The 16,446-nt window shown below is 35.2% G+C and overlaps 2 protein-coding genes across 2 annotated transcripts in view; both read right to left on the reverse strand.

The window, feature by feature from the left end:
• Positions 1 to 14,704, reverse strand: part of LOC141394050 (venom protease) — a 50,062-nt gene extending 35,358 nt beyond the window's left edge. The window contains exon 1 of the mRNA XM_073967860.1: positions 13,856 to 14,704. Coding sequence (XP_073823961.1) covers positions 13,856 to 13,973 — 118 coding nt within the window. The 5' untranslated portion in view covers positions 13,974 to 14,704. The remainder of the gene's footprint in view (positions 1 to 13,855) is intronic.
• LOC141394054 (uncharacterized) overlaps positions 1 to 16,446 on the reverse strand; it is a 208,677-nt gene that overhangs the window by 137,444 nt on the left and 54,787 nt on the right. The window lies entirely within an intron of this gene.

Below are 16,446 nucleotides of genomic sequence, written 5' to 3' on the forward strand. Positions count from 1 at the left end.
AGAATATACACAGTCTTACATAAGTATACGTACGCCCCATAAATCTCGGGTATTAGAAAAAGTAATGATATTTATGAAATTCCAAGTACACAGGTTTATTTCGTCTCACTAATAAACAATATTTAATACAACAAAAGTATATTCCATAATATAAATAACGGTACATTTTACAAAAACCAAAATATGATACTTACAAAAGTATACATACGCCCAAAGGAAATATGGGTATTATCGTACAATTTATGGAATTAGCAGCAAAATTTATACATTTTATTGTTTTGGCGAATGAGGCCGGTGTCCGAGATATATTTTAGAAAAACAAATAGTTTTTAGGTTTAAATGCCGTTATTTAATGCCAAACTTCTTGTATAGCTCGTTAAAGCGGACCCTTGCCGATTTCTTTCCGTTTTAGGTATTTGAGTATACAAAAGCCACAATATTAGTGTCAGATTATAGATTTTGATATCCTAGAAAGCTTTTTAGTTGACCTTGTGCATAACACACCTTCCTGGGTGTCGATAAATTCACATTTTTCCTGGGATATATCAGGAAGTTAATAGATTCCTCGGAATTCTTGGCTCAAATTACATACAGAAGACCTTGAATTGTGTTTTAATATGGTGTTATATAATACTTGGACACCAATTGAATCAGAAATGTGAAATATTCTGTTAAAAACCCGCTCCCAAAGCATCAAAATATAATCACTACTAAAAAGCACGAAATTTACACTGTGAACAGCGTAGTTTTCGTATTATGACCATTACCGTCAATATAAGGTCGGAAAGTATCGGATAATTGTACATTTCTGATTCAATTGGTGTCCAAGTATTATATAACACCATATTAAAACACAATTCAAGGCCTTCTGTATGTAATTTGAGCCAAGAATTCCGAGGAATCTATTAACTCCCTGAGATATCCCAGGAAAAATGTGAATTTATCGTCATCCTCTCCACATGGCCTACATTCCCTATGAAGGATCGTGTTATGATCCGACAGTCGGATTTTTGATTCTTCAATTAAAAATCCCAGTCCTGTTTTCGGTGCCCGGACATAATTCCCAAAATGATTTAAAAAATATTTTCGTCTGTAGCCTTTTCGTTTTTCAGAAAGTATTTGAATATTTTTACAAATATTTTTTATCTTCTTAAATTGTAAAAATATTTTTATAAAAATCATGCGATTTTTTTAAAAATAGTTTTGCCTTTGGCGTTTTTCTTTTTTAGAAAGTATTTGAATATTTTTACAAACATTTTTAATCTTCTTTAATGGTGAAAATATTTTTGTAAATAATCCAGGGTTTCAGAGTCGAGGTATTTTTGGCTCGACTCCGACTCCAGACGATTTTTTTCACGACTCCGGCTCCGACTCCGGGTCGACTCCGAGTGTGAATTCCTATACCACTAAAAATGAATAACATGTGCACAAATTTCTAACTTTATCCTATCTTTTGGCCTATATAGGCTAATGTGTTAGTTTTTCCTTATATATTCATTAGAAAGGGCATTCGTTCGAATACATTCGATATTCATTCAATACTGTTTCTGCCGAATCTTACATTGAAAAATAGCAAAGTTAGAAAGTTTTTGTCGGTTTTCCTTTTTTCAGGACGTAATTCTTCCGTTTGAGAGAATCTCTAAGCTTTCAAAATATGTGAAAATGAAGGGACAATACAAATCGTAAGGACTACTTGCTATAAAAACTATAAGCAATTCATGATCAAGTTTCAAACTGGATGTAAGGTACCATTTTAGTGTGCTTAGCCTTAAAAGCTCAGTTGTAAAGCTCAATAAAACGCATTTTTCATGATTTTTTTCGAGAAAACTACGTAACTTTTTGGCAGATTTTTTTCTTCATCTGAATAAGAAAAATATTACGAAGTTTTGAGGCCGTCTACGAAACCCTGTTTTTATTAAACCATTTTGCGGTGCCTACTCTAGCTCGAATACTAATAAACCAACTGTCATATATTTTTGTGGCCGATTTCGAGAAAAACACAGTTTATATGCTGAATACAAAAAAAAATTGTTCCCATCCAACGTTCATACCACAGTTTATACAGTTGGCCAATCAGCCCAAACTAGTTAGCCCTGACTATTTAGTTTGCTGTCAAATACATAAAATACAAAGGAAATCAAATCACAATAATGAACAATCTATTATGTTTGTTGTCAAATGTTGTTAACAGAACTCTGAATGGCCAACTGTATAAACTGTGGTTCATACTAAGGCAATATTGTTCCGATCGTCTTAAAAATTTGACCACATATTCTATGCTATTTTTATACTTTCTACTTTTTTCTGAAATTTATAAGTAGGGATCACCCCTTAAACTAGAATTCAGCGCTCAAATTTTGAACTTTCGTGTGGAGTGGATAATTTTGTTGAAATATTTGAGATATATTGTGTACACCACTCAGCATGAAGGCAGATGGATGTTTTCTGGAACTTAAAAATTAGCACACGATGATATTTCGTGCATAAAAATATTCTACAAAACTGTTGCTAGGAAAATTTTATGTAGGGTCAGTCCACTAGGACAAGAAATCGCTATTGTCATGTTTTTATTATCCTTTATAATTTTTACCCGATCCTTTCTCATGAAAACTTTATGATTATGTATTTCATTGAATTTCGTATATGCTATTGATTGTATAGAAAACTCGGATACACATGAACTATATCTGTTCCTGGCGGACCGATCCCGTAATTTGAATGTTTACATCGAAAGCTCTCATTGAGTATATAATGAATCCTAGAAGAAATACATAAACATACGGGTTTTTGAGAAAGTAACGGGTAAGACTGATAAAGGACAATAAAAACGTGACAATAGCGATTTCTTGGATATGGGAAATATACATATAATTTTCGGTGCACCATTTCTGTAGAAAATTTCGTTTTGTTTTACTTTTTGAGTTCAAGAACAAAAAGGACATTGAAGGTACTGAGCTAGAAGGACAGCATATTTGACAGAAAGGTTCCTCATTTCATTTAACTGAAAGCATGTCATCTAAAAATGATGAAACAATGTCTCCAAACAGAGATATAAAACTATTTTCTCAATGATTCATGGGGGTCAATCAAAAAATCATTATGTCATGACTCAGAAATTTCAGCTATGGGATCCTTTGGGGTTCTCAATTGGGGCTTTCATTCCCAAAAGGAATTTTCCTCCGCCAGATCTTAACTTCCATTTTGTGTCACAGGGTATTCAGTAAGATTTCCCATAGAGACCACAATGTCTTTAACAGAAGACAAGGATTACTTCTCATAAAAAAACAAGATGAGAATACCAATAGACCTTTGTGAGAAGACAAGTAAGACTTCTGACGAAAGAGGTTAAAGGTCCAATCTTAATTCGATTGTCATAGAACTTTACTTTTGTTTGCAAAAATGTGACGAATCAATTGGATCAACAAATTACGGATGAATAGATTATACTTCAGAAGATAGTAAATATCCTGTGAATTGTATAATATACTTTGTATAATATACCATTTGCATATGTGTTTTCTTATACCTTTCTTTTAAAATAAATAATGGTTTTTATAAAAATGGTTTTTATAAAAAGTCGGAGTCGAGTTATTTTTTTCGACTCAGACTCCGACTCCAGCAAAATTGCTCGACTCCGACTCCGAAACCCTGGTTATAGCCCTAGTCTACTGTCGTAGGCATAATTATTTTGAAAAAATCTACATTTGTCGAAAAAGCCATATAATTATTGTGTGTATTCATAGAACATGATACTGTCCGCTTAGTTTTTTCTTTGACATCTCATAATTACAATACTTTTGGTACTTAATCGCACTTTTTAGTACCAAAATTACTTTTTTTAGCTAAATTATTAACATTTAAGTAAAAATTCACTTGAAAGTCATCGATTTTAAATTAGTGTAGGGAGTATTAGTGTCAAAGTTTAGGTAATAAAGATTACTATAGAGCAGATATTACTGCGGTTATCTGTTCACTTTTTAAGGAATAGAGATCAAAGTACTGAAAACGCTGTAAAAATGCACCATGTGGGCAGAAAATGTGGATTTTCAGACGTTGATCTCCAATAAATAGAACAGAGTTACCCTACTTTGAGAAAGTCCCAATTTCTGAGCTAGTTAGATTTAAAAAAGCTTTCTATTATTACTAGAACCTCTATAGATAAGAAAAAATGAATTTGAAGTCCCATTATGGCAGATCATATTGTGGACAGATAAATGTATATTTGAAGCTTGAGCCAAAATATTGCCAAAAAGTTGGGTATCATTGTGAAATAAATGCCCTTCTGATGTTATTTCCATGCATAAATGCTCCCAGACATCTGTAGTACGATTCTCTAATACGTTTTTTGAGTTACCGAAAAAATCGGTAAAATTAAAATGCTTATAAATTCGGCAATTAACGATATTTTTCGGTAAGTTAGCGACCAAAAGAAAGTAATCGTAAAGTTCTACGATAGCAACAGTGTTGTCAATTTTTATTTGAACTTTTTATACCCTACACCACTATGTGGGGAGGCATCGAAATAATGGTCGTAGACCCATACTTATATATATCAAAATGAATGTCTCGACGAGCTGAGTCGATCTGGCTATGTGTGTCCGTCCGTCAGTCCGTCCGTCCGTCCGTCTGTCCATCTAAACCTTGTAATCACGCTACAGGTCGCAATTTTGATCGGAACGTCACGAAATTTTGAGAGTTAATAGGGATCTCAAAGAGGAAGAAACCTATTGATTTTGGTGAGGGTCGGATTATATTTAGGGTTCGGAATGGGCAAAAAACGTATGTGGATAAAAAGACAACGTTTTTTTCCAAAGCGAATATCTCAGCTCTAACTCTACTATTGAAAGAGTAAAATGTTTTAAATACTTAGGCGTTCTAATTAATGAGGAATGGGACAACAGCAAAGAAATTAAATGCAGAATAGAGATGGCAAAGGACGCGTTTTCCAAATATAAAAAAGTGTTAACAAGCCATAACATAAACATTGAAACGAAGACAAGATTCGTTAAAAATTATATTTGGTCAGTATTGCTATATGCAGTTGAAATTTGGACTATTAAAGCTGTAGACATTAAAAGACTCGAGGCATTTGAGATATGGGTTTACAGAAGAACACTAAAAATACCCTGGACAGCTCACATATCGAACGAAGAGGTTCTCAGAAGAATGAACCGCACCCGAGAACTTACAACGCATATTAAAAAGCAAAAGAGTGCATACCTAGGACACATTATGAGGAATCCCAAATATAAACAACTCCAATTAATTCTCCTAGCAAATATAGAAGGTAGAAATTCCAGAGGTAGAAAAGAAACAACCTGGCTCAAGAACATACAGCAATGGACCGGATATCATAACGCAGACCACCTTATCAACACATCACGAAATAGAGAACTCTTTAGTCAAATCATAAATAACATTTAATGAAAATAGAAACTATGTAATTGTATGATCGCTAATATTCGAAAATCGAATAAGCAAATAAAGAAGAAGAAAGTAGGTTCTTGTAGGTGATCAAACAACGAAGATATCACAATAGTCGCAAATAAACCCCAAATTTTCATGTTTGCGATTTTAGTTATAATGACGAATATCACACCTTTGGCTGGGGACTTTCCAAAAGCAAAGCCTGACTATGAAAGTAGATGATTCCACCTTTACAACGATGTAAACTAGGTCGGCGTAGGTGACCAAATAGCGGAGATATCACAATAGTCGGAAATTCATCTCATTTTTCCATTTTTTTGGAAATCACGCTACGGCCGCAATTTTGATCGGATCGTCACGAAATTTTGAGAGTTAATAGGGATCTCAAAGAGGAAGAACCCTATTGATTTTGGTGAGGGTCGAATAATATTTAGGGGTCGGAATGGGCAAAAAACTTATTTGGATAAAAAGACAACGTTTTTTTCCAAAGCTAATATCTCAGGTTCTATAAGGGTTATACCAAAAGCGAAACCTGACAATGAAAGTAGAAAATATCACCTTTCTAACGATGTAAAGTAGGTTCTCGTGGGTGATCAAACAACGAAGACATCACAATAGTCGCAAATTAAACCAAAATTTTCATTTTTGCGATTTTAGTTATAATGACGAATATCACAGCTTTGGTTGGATACTTTCCAAAAGCAAAGCCTTGCTATGCTTTACAATGATGCAAACTAGGTCGGCGTAGGTGACCAAATAACGGAGATATCGCAATATTCGATAATACATCCTATTTTTCCATTTTTTTTTTGGAAATCACGCTACTGGGCTCAATTTTGATCGGATCGTCACGAGTGTTAATGAGGGTCTCACAGAGGAAGAAGCCTATTGATTTTGATGATGGTCGGATAATATTTAGGGGTCGGAATGAGCAAAAACTTTATTTGGAGAAAAAGTCAATATATACATATAAAATATCACCTTTACAACAATGTAACGTAGGTTGTCGTATGTGGTCTAACAACCAAGATATCGCAATAGTCGCTAATAAAACCTAACTTCTCATTTTTGCGATTTTAATAATAATTACGGATATCACACCTTTGGTAGGGGACCTTCTAAAAGCAAAGCCAGACTAAGAAAGTAGAAAATCCCATCTTTGAAATTATGCAAAGTAGGTTGACGTAGGTAGTCAAATAATAGAGATATCGCAATAGTCGTTAATGCTTCCCTTTTTTTCCACTTTTTCTGCAATCAAACTACAGGTCGGAATTTTGATCGGATCATCACGAAATTTTCTCACAGAGATAGAAGCCTATTGATGTTGGTGATGTCGATAGTAGCCATAAAAGAAATGTTTTTGAGTGGAAAGATTATTCACAGAGGTAGTGGTGTAGGGTATCACATAGTCGGCCCCGTACCGACTATATCCTTTTCTCACTTGTTATTTATAACTTTGCGTTTTAATTTTAACGACATTTGTCTGTAACTCAAAAAATGAGTTAGAGAATCCTACTACAGAATCGAGATATTTGCTTTTTATCGATAATGCTGTAGGCTGTAACTATATGTTAGTAAACTAATCGAAGTGTTATGTGTTCATTGGCAGAATATTTCTATTATGGTGAGGCTGGATTTTGTAGAGCAGGTTTGAAACGAATTTCGGGAACAAACTTTAAATTAGTATATTTTTTCACGGCTCGGCAATAGGCGTGGATTTTTAAGAATATTTTTTCAAGGCTCTGCAATAGGCGTGGAGTTTTTATGAACATTGTTTCAAGGCTCTGTTATAGGTGTGGTTTTTTAAAAATATTATTTCAAGGCTCTGCAGTAGGCGTGGATTTTTTAAGAATATTTTTCAAGGCTCTGTTATAGGTGTGGATTTTTTAAGAATATTTTTTCAAGGCTCTGTTATAGGTGTGGATTTTTTAAGAATTTTTTTCAAGGCTCTGCAATAGGCTTGTATGTTTTAAGACTATTTTTTTCAAGGCTCTGCAGTAGGCGTGGATTTTTTATCAATATTTTTTCACCCCTCTGCAATAGCCGTGGATTTTTTAAGAATTTTTTTAAGGCTCTGCAATAGGCGTGTATGTTTTAAGAATATTCTTTCAAGGCTATGCAATAGGCGTGGATTTTTTAAGAATTTTTTTTCAAGGCTCTGCAATTGGCGTGTATCTTTTAAGAATATTTTTTCAAGGCTGTAGTACGATTCTCTAATACGTTTTTTGAGTTACCGACAAAAATCGGTAAAAATAATATGCCTTAAAATTCGGTAATTATCAGAGTACGTACAAATACTTTAAATAACATTTCCAATCGTTTCGTTTCGTATTTTCCATAGGAACAATACAAAACGAAACATAACCCTCTTTGGCCGAGCTCGCTGTTTAGTTTCGTTTTGTTTACATTCGTGAGTACGAACAAAACGAAAAGCGAAAAGTACTCAACTCCACAACAACAGATAGAAAACTAAATAGTACTTAACACATGTGAATAAATCAAAAACGTTTGGTGGTTGATAAAATTCACTGTGGTATGCTGATGCTATCTTATAGGGTTGTTAAGCAATCACATGTGTGTGTGTCTGAGTGTGTCATTGACAATAGCTGTGTCTGGTTACCCTAAAATTTGTAACAACTTGTACCAATTGTTGCTGGAAGTCGTCTGTTAACACAAAAAACCAGCAAAAGAGAGCGATTCGAGAGAGACATTTTGAGAGTTCTTTCACTGAAAGTGTGCAAATTCTTGCTGGACAAATTTCTTCTAGCAAGCACTTGCAAGCTCTTCTTCTTCCTGAAAACAATCAATCAGATGTTTTTAGTTTTTTGTTGATTTATGTTTGTGAACATTAAAAACAATTTTATTGTGGAAATAGCATAGTCTAATTGTATTGTTTTATGGAGAACAAATTTATAAAGTGGAAAAATACTTTTTTGTTTCATTTTCTTTTTTGTTTTTAAGAAAATACAACGTGTTTGCTTCCTTTGTTGGCGGACAAATTGTTCTGTTTTGGCAAGTCAGCTGATTGCTTGCTGGTTTTTGCTGGGAATTTTTACAATTTTCTAGCAAAAGAGAATAAAAACCCCATACTCTCTGAGAAAGTTCTTGCTGGACAATTCTTGCTGGGAAAGTAACCAGACAGACTTAATACGCACGGCAAACGTTTCCCAAAAATACTTCTTGTTTCGGTGGTGAATGAAACAACTCGGCAAAGCATAACCGAAGTTACATTTCCGCAATCGTAAGGTTTCCATCTTTTTACATTGAAAAGTTTGTGTTTTTGTTTTGGTTGTGAGAATGAAACGATTTAGAGAAGCTGAAAAGTTTGTGGCTTTCTGTGATTGGTACGGGAATCGTTTTGTTTGTTTCCGTTCATTGGTAATTATTGATAATTTTCGGTAAGTTAGCTACCAAAAGAAATTTGTCGTAAAGTTTTACAGTAGCAACAGTGTTGTCTAAGGCTGGATTTTGTAGAGCAAAAAAAACGAATTACGGGTACAAACCTTAAACATTTTTTTTCAAGGCTCGGCAGTAGGCTTGGATTTTTGAAGAATATTTTTTCAAGGCTTGGCAATAGGCGTGGATTTTTTAAGAATATTTGTTCAAGGCTCTGCAAAGGTGTGTATTTTTTAAGAATATTTTTTCAAGGCTCTGCAATAGCCGTGGATTTTTTAAGAATATTTTTTCAAGGCTCTGCAAAGGCGTGGATTTTTTAAGAATATTTTTTTAAGGCTCTGCAATAGCCGTGGATTTTTTAAGAATATTTTTTCAAGGCTCTGCAATAGCCGTGGATTTTTAAGAATATTTTTTCAAGGCTTGCTATAGGCGTGGATTTTTAAAAAAAAAATGTCAAGGCTTGCTATAGGCGTGGATTTTTTAAGAGTATTTTTTCAAGGCTCTGCAATAGGCGTGTATGTTTTTAGAATATTTTTTCAAGGCTTGCTATAGGCGTGGATTTTTTAAGAATATTTTTTTAAGGCTCTGCAATAGGCGTGGATTTTTTAAGAATATTTTTTCAAGGCTCTGTTATAGGTGTGGTATTTTTAAGACTATTTTTTCAAGGCTCTGCAATAGGCGTGGATTTTTTAAGAATATTTTTTCAAGGCTCTGCAATTGGCGTAGATTTTTTAAGAATATTTTTTCAAGGCTCTGCAACAGGCGTGGATTTTTGAAGAATATTTTTTCAAGGCTCTGCAATAGGTGTGGATTTTTTAAGAATATTTTTTCAAGGTTCTGCAATAGCCGTGGATGTTTTAAGAATATTTTTTAAGAATATTTTTTCAAGGCTCTGCAATAGGCGTGGATTTTTTAAGAATATTTTTTCAAGGCTCTGCAATAGGCGTGGATTTTTTAAGAATATTTTTTCAAGGCTCTGCAATAGGCGTGGATTTTTTAAGAATATTTTTTAAGAATATTTTTTAAGAATATTTTTTCAAGGCTCTGCAATAGGCGTGGATTTTTTAAGAATATTTTTTAAGAATATTTTTTCAACACTCTGCAATAGGCGTGGATTTTTTAAGAATATTTTTTCAAGGCTCTGCAATAGGCGTGGATTTTTTAAGAATATTTTTTCAAGGCTCTGCAATAGGCGTGGATTTTTTAAGAATATTTTTCCAAGGCTCTGCAATAGGCGTGGATTTTTTAAGAATATTTTTTCAAGGCTCTGCAATAGGCATGGATTTTTTAAGAATATTTTTTCAACACTCTGCAATATGCGTGGATTTTTTAAGAATATTTTTCCAAGGCTCTGCAATATGCGTGGATTTTTTAAGAATATTTTTTAAGGCTCTGCAATAGGCGTACATTTTTTTAAAAATATTTTTCAAGGCTCTGCAATAGGCCTGGGGTTTTTATGAATATTTTTTCAAGGCTCTGCAATAGGCGTGCATTTGTTTAAGAATATTTTTTCAAGGCTCTGCAATAGGCGTGCATTTTTTTAAGAATATTTTTTCAAGGCTCTGCAATAGGCGTGCATTTTTAAGAATATTTTTTAAAGGCTCTGCAATAGGCGTGCATTTTTAAGAATATTTTTTAAAGGCTCTGCAATAGGCGTGCATTTCTTAAGAATATTTTTAAAGGCTCTGCAATAGGCGTGGAATTCTTAAGAATATTTTTTCAAGGCTCTGCAATAGGCGTGGATTTCTTAAGAATATTTTTTCGAGGCTCTGCAATAGGCGTGGATTTTTTAAGAATATTTTTTCAAGGCTCTGCAATAGGTGTGGATTTTTTAAGAATATTTTGCAAGGCTCTGCAATAGGCGTGGATTTTTTAAGAATATTTTTTCAAGGCTCTGCAATAGGCCTGAGTTTTTGAAGAATACTTTTTCAATGCACTTCAATAGATGAGGATTTTTTAAAGAATATTTTTTCAAGGCTCTGCAATAGGCGTGGGTTTCTTAAAAATATTTTTTCAAGGATTTTTTTAAGAATATTTTCAAGGCTCTGCAATAGGCGTGGATTTTTTATGAATATTGTTTCAAGGCTCTGCAATAGGCGTGGATTTTTTAAGAATATTTTTAAAGGCTCTGCAATAGGTGTGGATTGATGGAATCTCTCGGAAATAAAACGCTTGCATTTAAATTAAAAATCGTGACAAAATTAAACGACAATCGTTTTATTTGAGAGATTCTGTCATGGAGAAGAATATTCTACTTGATGCTAAGCGAACAATTATTTTCTAGATTTTAGTACATTTATAAATAAATCACTGTAGTTTAATTTTTAAATTATTTTTTATTGTAAACTACTAATCTGATAAATATACGAAAACATCACTTTTTCCCAACTTGTCAAAATAATTATGCCAATCACTGTATATACCCACTTTAGCCTAAAAGCTGAGCACATAAAAAATGTCTTGGATTTTATAAATTCGACCAACAACTTTTCTCAACATGGCTCTGTGCGTATCATATGGATATCAGACCATTCGGGGAGTAGAGGTATTGTGATAGGAAATTCTCTGGAAAAGTAGCAAGGAATTACTAAATGTAAATAACCCAATTGCATTGCGTCTAGAGTAATCCTTTTCAAACAGAATAAAGGTAGAGAAACCACCAAAATCCTAGGGAAATAACCAAATGAAGGTAAAAATTAGAAAAAAGTATGCTAACAGACAACCTTACAGATCGCTTAGGTTCACGACCTCAGCTGCACGAAATTAGAGCATGTACAGAAGACGACGAAACGTTGGAAGATACCTTTTTTATTGAACAAAACCATGCCCGATTTCTTACAATAAAAACTATACGAAGACTTTTCCTTTTCATAGCACTTCCTGATAGAGATGGACTATCTTAATGTGTGTCGTATATTATACCTTTGCTAGTACAAACTTCAATGACGCTGTACATATGTTTGTATCTGTTCTATTGAAATAGTTAAAGGTTACCTACTTATCCAAGGCGAGGAAACCTAGTCAAACATTATCTAAAGACTATAGAAAGGAGTGACCTTTCCTTGAAATTAGGACATGGAGGGCCCCACAAACTGTTCACTTTAGCCAAAGTTTGTGGTTTATGCTGATGATGTTATAGTACTGATAAATGGTAAATTTGTACAACCTTGTCTGATAGAATTGTCAAGCCGATCCCATGGCAATGGACTTGGAGTCAACCCTACTAAGTCGAAAGTCCAATTAACACCAGGAAGCGCAAACTTCCCCATTTCCACTAACCTGTTCTGGATAAAGTTGAATTAGAGCATTCTCTCGAAGCTAAAAACCGCTATGCATACCTGGACTATCATATGAACTGAAAATTAAATGCGTAACAAATGCGATCCTGGATCCTCACCATCTGGTTATTCTGGTACAATTTCAAGCTGTGAAGACGGCTTTTAGGCAACAGATGTCAGGTTAGTTAACTTAACTGACGGTCAACGTGAGCTTGGCGACTTGGTATTTACACTAGAGATTATATGCCCACCATATTCAAATTTGACTTACCATTTGTAAGAGATTATAAGGGATATTTGCAAAGTCTGATAATATATACAGGCGGATTCAAGATGGAGGAGGAAGCATTGGCGCAGAGGTCTACTGCGAAAAATCACTAATCAAACACTAAAATAAGTTTAACGAAAGCCGTAGCGTCTTTTAATACGAGATGTTTGCCATCATGAAGCAGCAGATTCGATTAGAGGATTTTGACCCAATCCCTGAAGACTCTCAAGCTATGAACCATTAAGTAGCGAGCGATTCATTTTTGCAGAATGGCTCTACGTGTATCATATACGCAATTTCGTTAATCCTTAACAAAATGGGCAACGAATAACCTGATGACCTAGCTCTGTGTGGCTCTAAGTCAACCAAAATATACCAATTGATGAAACTGTTGTTTGGAAACCGGTTTTTTGGACACCCTAGGTGCAATGTGTATAACATTGTTTTATAAGGAGGCGATATAGTCAATTGTTTTAATTTGAACTTCTATATCTCAATAACGATAAAAACTACGAAGATATCACAAAAGCCAATCTTGTAGAGAATTTTCATAGCTACAACATTTTCTTAAGTCCCATTTCCATAGGACTTGCGGTTTCCAAGCAAAATCGTGAAAACCTAAAAAACCCTTAAAAATGCCTTCTTGAATCGCGATTTATTTAAAAGGCGCTCGGGCGATTTTTTAGTTTTTTAATTTTTTTCATTTATGAACATTGTAGTTTCAGAATCCGCAAAAACTTCCCAGGTGTAAGCACCTTCCATTTAAATTTGATTCAAAAGCACCGTGCAGCCCTAAAACTAGTGCAGTTTTACAATTTTTAACTTTTGTGAGTCAGGCATTGAAAGGTTTTTTCCGGTAAAGTTCACCTTCGAACTTTATTTAAGTTGCAGGTATATATTGCGAAGTGCAAAAAATGTAGCAAAGAATAAAAAAATCAAAACAATTCTCAGACAGGCCTTAAACTCCACTTATGCGAACATTTTGAACTTTGTAAGGAGCTTCTTGGAGCTTGATATCCGTTGTGGGCAGGGTTTTTAGAGCTTTTGGATCATTATCTCATTATTCTGAATCTTCATAAATAATTTTCAATATTTGTGGGGGAGGCATTCTTACTTGATCTATGTATTTCTGGAAGAAATATTACGATGTGCAAACGTATTATATGATATTTTAGCGAAACATTTTGAACTTTTGTGGGGGAGGTTCCCGAGGGAGTGAAACGATACTGTTCATCTTCGAACTTGATCTATGTTTGAACAAAATATTACGAAGTCCAAACTTTGAACCTAATAGAATAATCCGTTCGGAAGTTATCATGCTCACCAGCCAGACAGACAGATCGACGGGTAGGACTTAATCGACTCCAAATTGTCAGAACATTAAGGATTTTTATGTCCTTAAAAAAAGGTTCCTCCAATTCTTTTGTCAATTTTATTTATTTTTTATAATAATTTGATATTTTCAATATTAGAATCTCAAACTTACCAAATTCACCATTTTCACAATTTACCGCCGCCGCAAATAATCCAATTATTAGAAAAGTGAAAATTTGCCATAAATGCAAGTTATGGCCGTGAAATGATGCCATTATACGCTGCAACATATTTTTCTATGCAGTATCTGTTCTGTTGTTGTTATTGTTGTTGTAGGTTGAAAGCAAGCAAGTTCCACACAATTCTAATTATTTTGCAATTATTTTTTGTTATTGTTGTTGTATTTATGTTTATTATAAATAGGAACTAAAGTACAAACTAATTTTGTTGAAATGCAGTCGGCAGTCGGCGTTAAATTATAGTCTCATGCTCCTTTTCACTTTTTTTCCACAACTCACTGCAACAAAAACTCTTTCTTTCTTTCACTTTGTGGCTCGGTTAGCCAACTGCAATTTAATTAACAACGGTTTATGTGTTGTTGTTTATTTTTTTAAATGTTTGCACTTTCAACGGTTTTACAAAAATTTACTCGAATTGAAGTGAAATGTTTTTTACCCGCAAAATGCGTCCAAACCCTTCGAATGCACTTGGGCAACTAAAAAATATTTCGTTGATTTGTTGGGATTGTTTTCCATCCTCCCCTAGAGAATTATTCTAACAACAACAAAAAACGGTAGATCCATTAGACCAATAAAATGCCAGCCAGATGTGGATGTTAGCTGAAGCTGCTGCCTCTGTGGCGTTTCTTTTTTCTGCTTTTGTTGTTTTTGTTCACTTGTCCATTCATTCGTTTAAGCCATTATTATTATCGGCAGCATTGCTGCGGTTCATCTCATCACTGGCGCTTTTTATTTAGTTGTTGTTGTTGCTGCTGTCGGTGCGTTAACTGCTTTCATTACGAAGTAAGCCACGGTTTGGATTTTTATTTATAAGCTCGGTTTAATTTTTTTGTTGGTTTGATTCATTCACTTTGTCGCGTGATTTTTTGCTTCACCCAAGTGGTAGTGGAGTTGACAGTGGTAATAAAAAGTTACCGCATATCATGATCTTCCGTACAATAGAGCTAATGATATGCTGTTTAGAATACCATCGAACTTCGATGTCGATAAGCTATAGATCTTCCATGAAGAACCCCCATTCGTCTGCTATGAAGCAGTCATATTTGCCTTTCAATATTTCATCTTCTACGAAGAGCGATTATTTAACATTTTTAACCTCAGCGTTTAGGCTTACGATACGTTCAAAAATACAGTTTTGGACCCCAACTATGTTCGGACGATATTAGTTTCAGCCAATTTAGAGACGATGTAGCCCTGAACGTCCGTCTGTCTGTATGGTTGGACCGCATGAAACTCTTGAACGGATAAAGCGATTTTTACCTCGAAATATTTTGTCCATGATTTGATAATGTTCGTAAAAGGGGTATATTGGTTCACTCCTTTGGGTACTTCGACCACAAAATTTTAAAGGCAATCCCACGGAAGAGGGTTCTTCGATACTGGGTTGACCCGAGTTATGGCCAGCGGCTGTCACCTCCGTGTACAAAAGTTTGTATTTGTACCCTTTCCCATGGAAAGGGTCTAAAGAAGCACCCTTTCCAATGGAAAGGGTCTACAGAAGCACCATTTCCCATGGATAGGGTCTACAGAAGCACCATTTCCCATGGATAGGGTCTAAAGAAGCATCCTTTCCCATTGAAAGGGTCTAAAGACGCACCCTTTCGCATGGAAAGGGTCTAAAGAAGCAACCTTTCCCATGGAAAGGGTCTAAAGAAGCACCCTTTCGCATGGAAAGGTTCTAAACAAGCACCCTTTCGCATGGAAAGGGTCTAAAGAAGCACCATTTCCCACGGAAAGGGTCTAAAGAAGCACCCTTTCCCATGGAAAGGGTCTAAAGAAGCACCCTTTCCCATGGAAAGGGTCTAAAGAAGCACCCTTTCCCATGGAAAGGGTCTAAAGATGCACCCTTTCCCATGGAAAGAGTCTAAAGAAGCACCCATTCCCATGGAAAGGGTCTAAAGAAGCACCCTTTCCCATGGAAAGGGTCTAAAGAAGCACCCTATCCCATGGAAAGGGTCTAAAGAAGCACCCATTCCCATGGAAAGGGTCTAAAGAAGCACCCTTTCCCATGGAAAGGGTCTAAAGAAGCACCCTTTCCCATGGAAAGGGTCTAAAGAAACACCCTTTCCCATGGAAAGGGTCTAAAGAAACACCCTTTCCCATGGAAAGGGTCTAAAGAAGCACCCTTTCCCATGGAAAGGGTCTAAAGAAGCACCCTTTCCAATGGAAAGGGTCTAAAGAAGCACCCTTTCCAATGGAAAGGGTCTAAAGAAGCATCATTTCCCATGGATAGGGTCTAAAGAAGCATCATTTCCCATGGAAAGGGTCTAAAGACGCACCCTTTCGCATGGAAAGGGTCTAAAGAAACACCCTTTCCCATGGAAGGGTCTAAAGAAGCACCCTTTCCCAGGGAAAGTGTCTAAAGAAGCCCCCTTTCCCATGGAAAGGGTCTAAAGAAGCCCCCCTTTCCCATGGAAAGGGTCTAAAGAAGCACACTTTCCCAGGGAAAGGGTCTAAAGAAGCACCCTTTCCCAGGGAAAGGGTCTAAAGAAGCACCCTTTCCCAGGGAAAGGGTCTAAAGAAG

Source organism: Musca autumnalis, unplaced genomic scaffold (genome assembly GCF_047663935.1).
Source record: "Musca autumnalis isolate F117 unplaced genomic scaffold, ASM4766393v1 scaffold_2, whole genome shotgun sequence".
Taxonomy (NCBI): Eukaryota; Metazoa; Arthropoda; class Insecta; order Diptera; family Muscidae; genus Musca; species Musca autumnalis.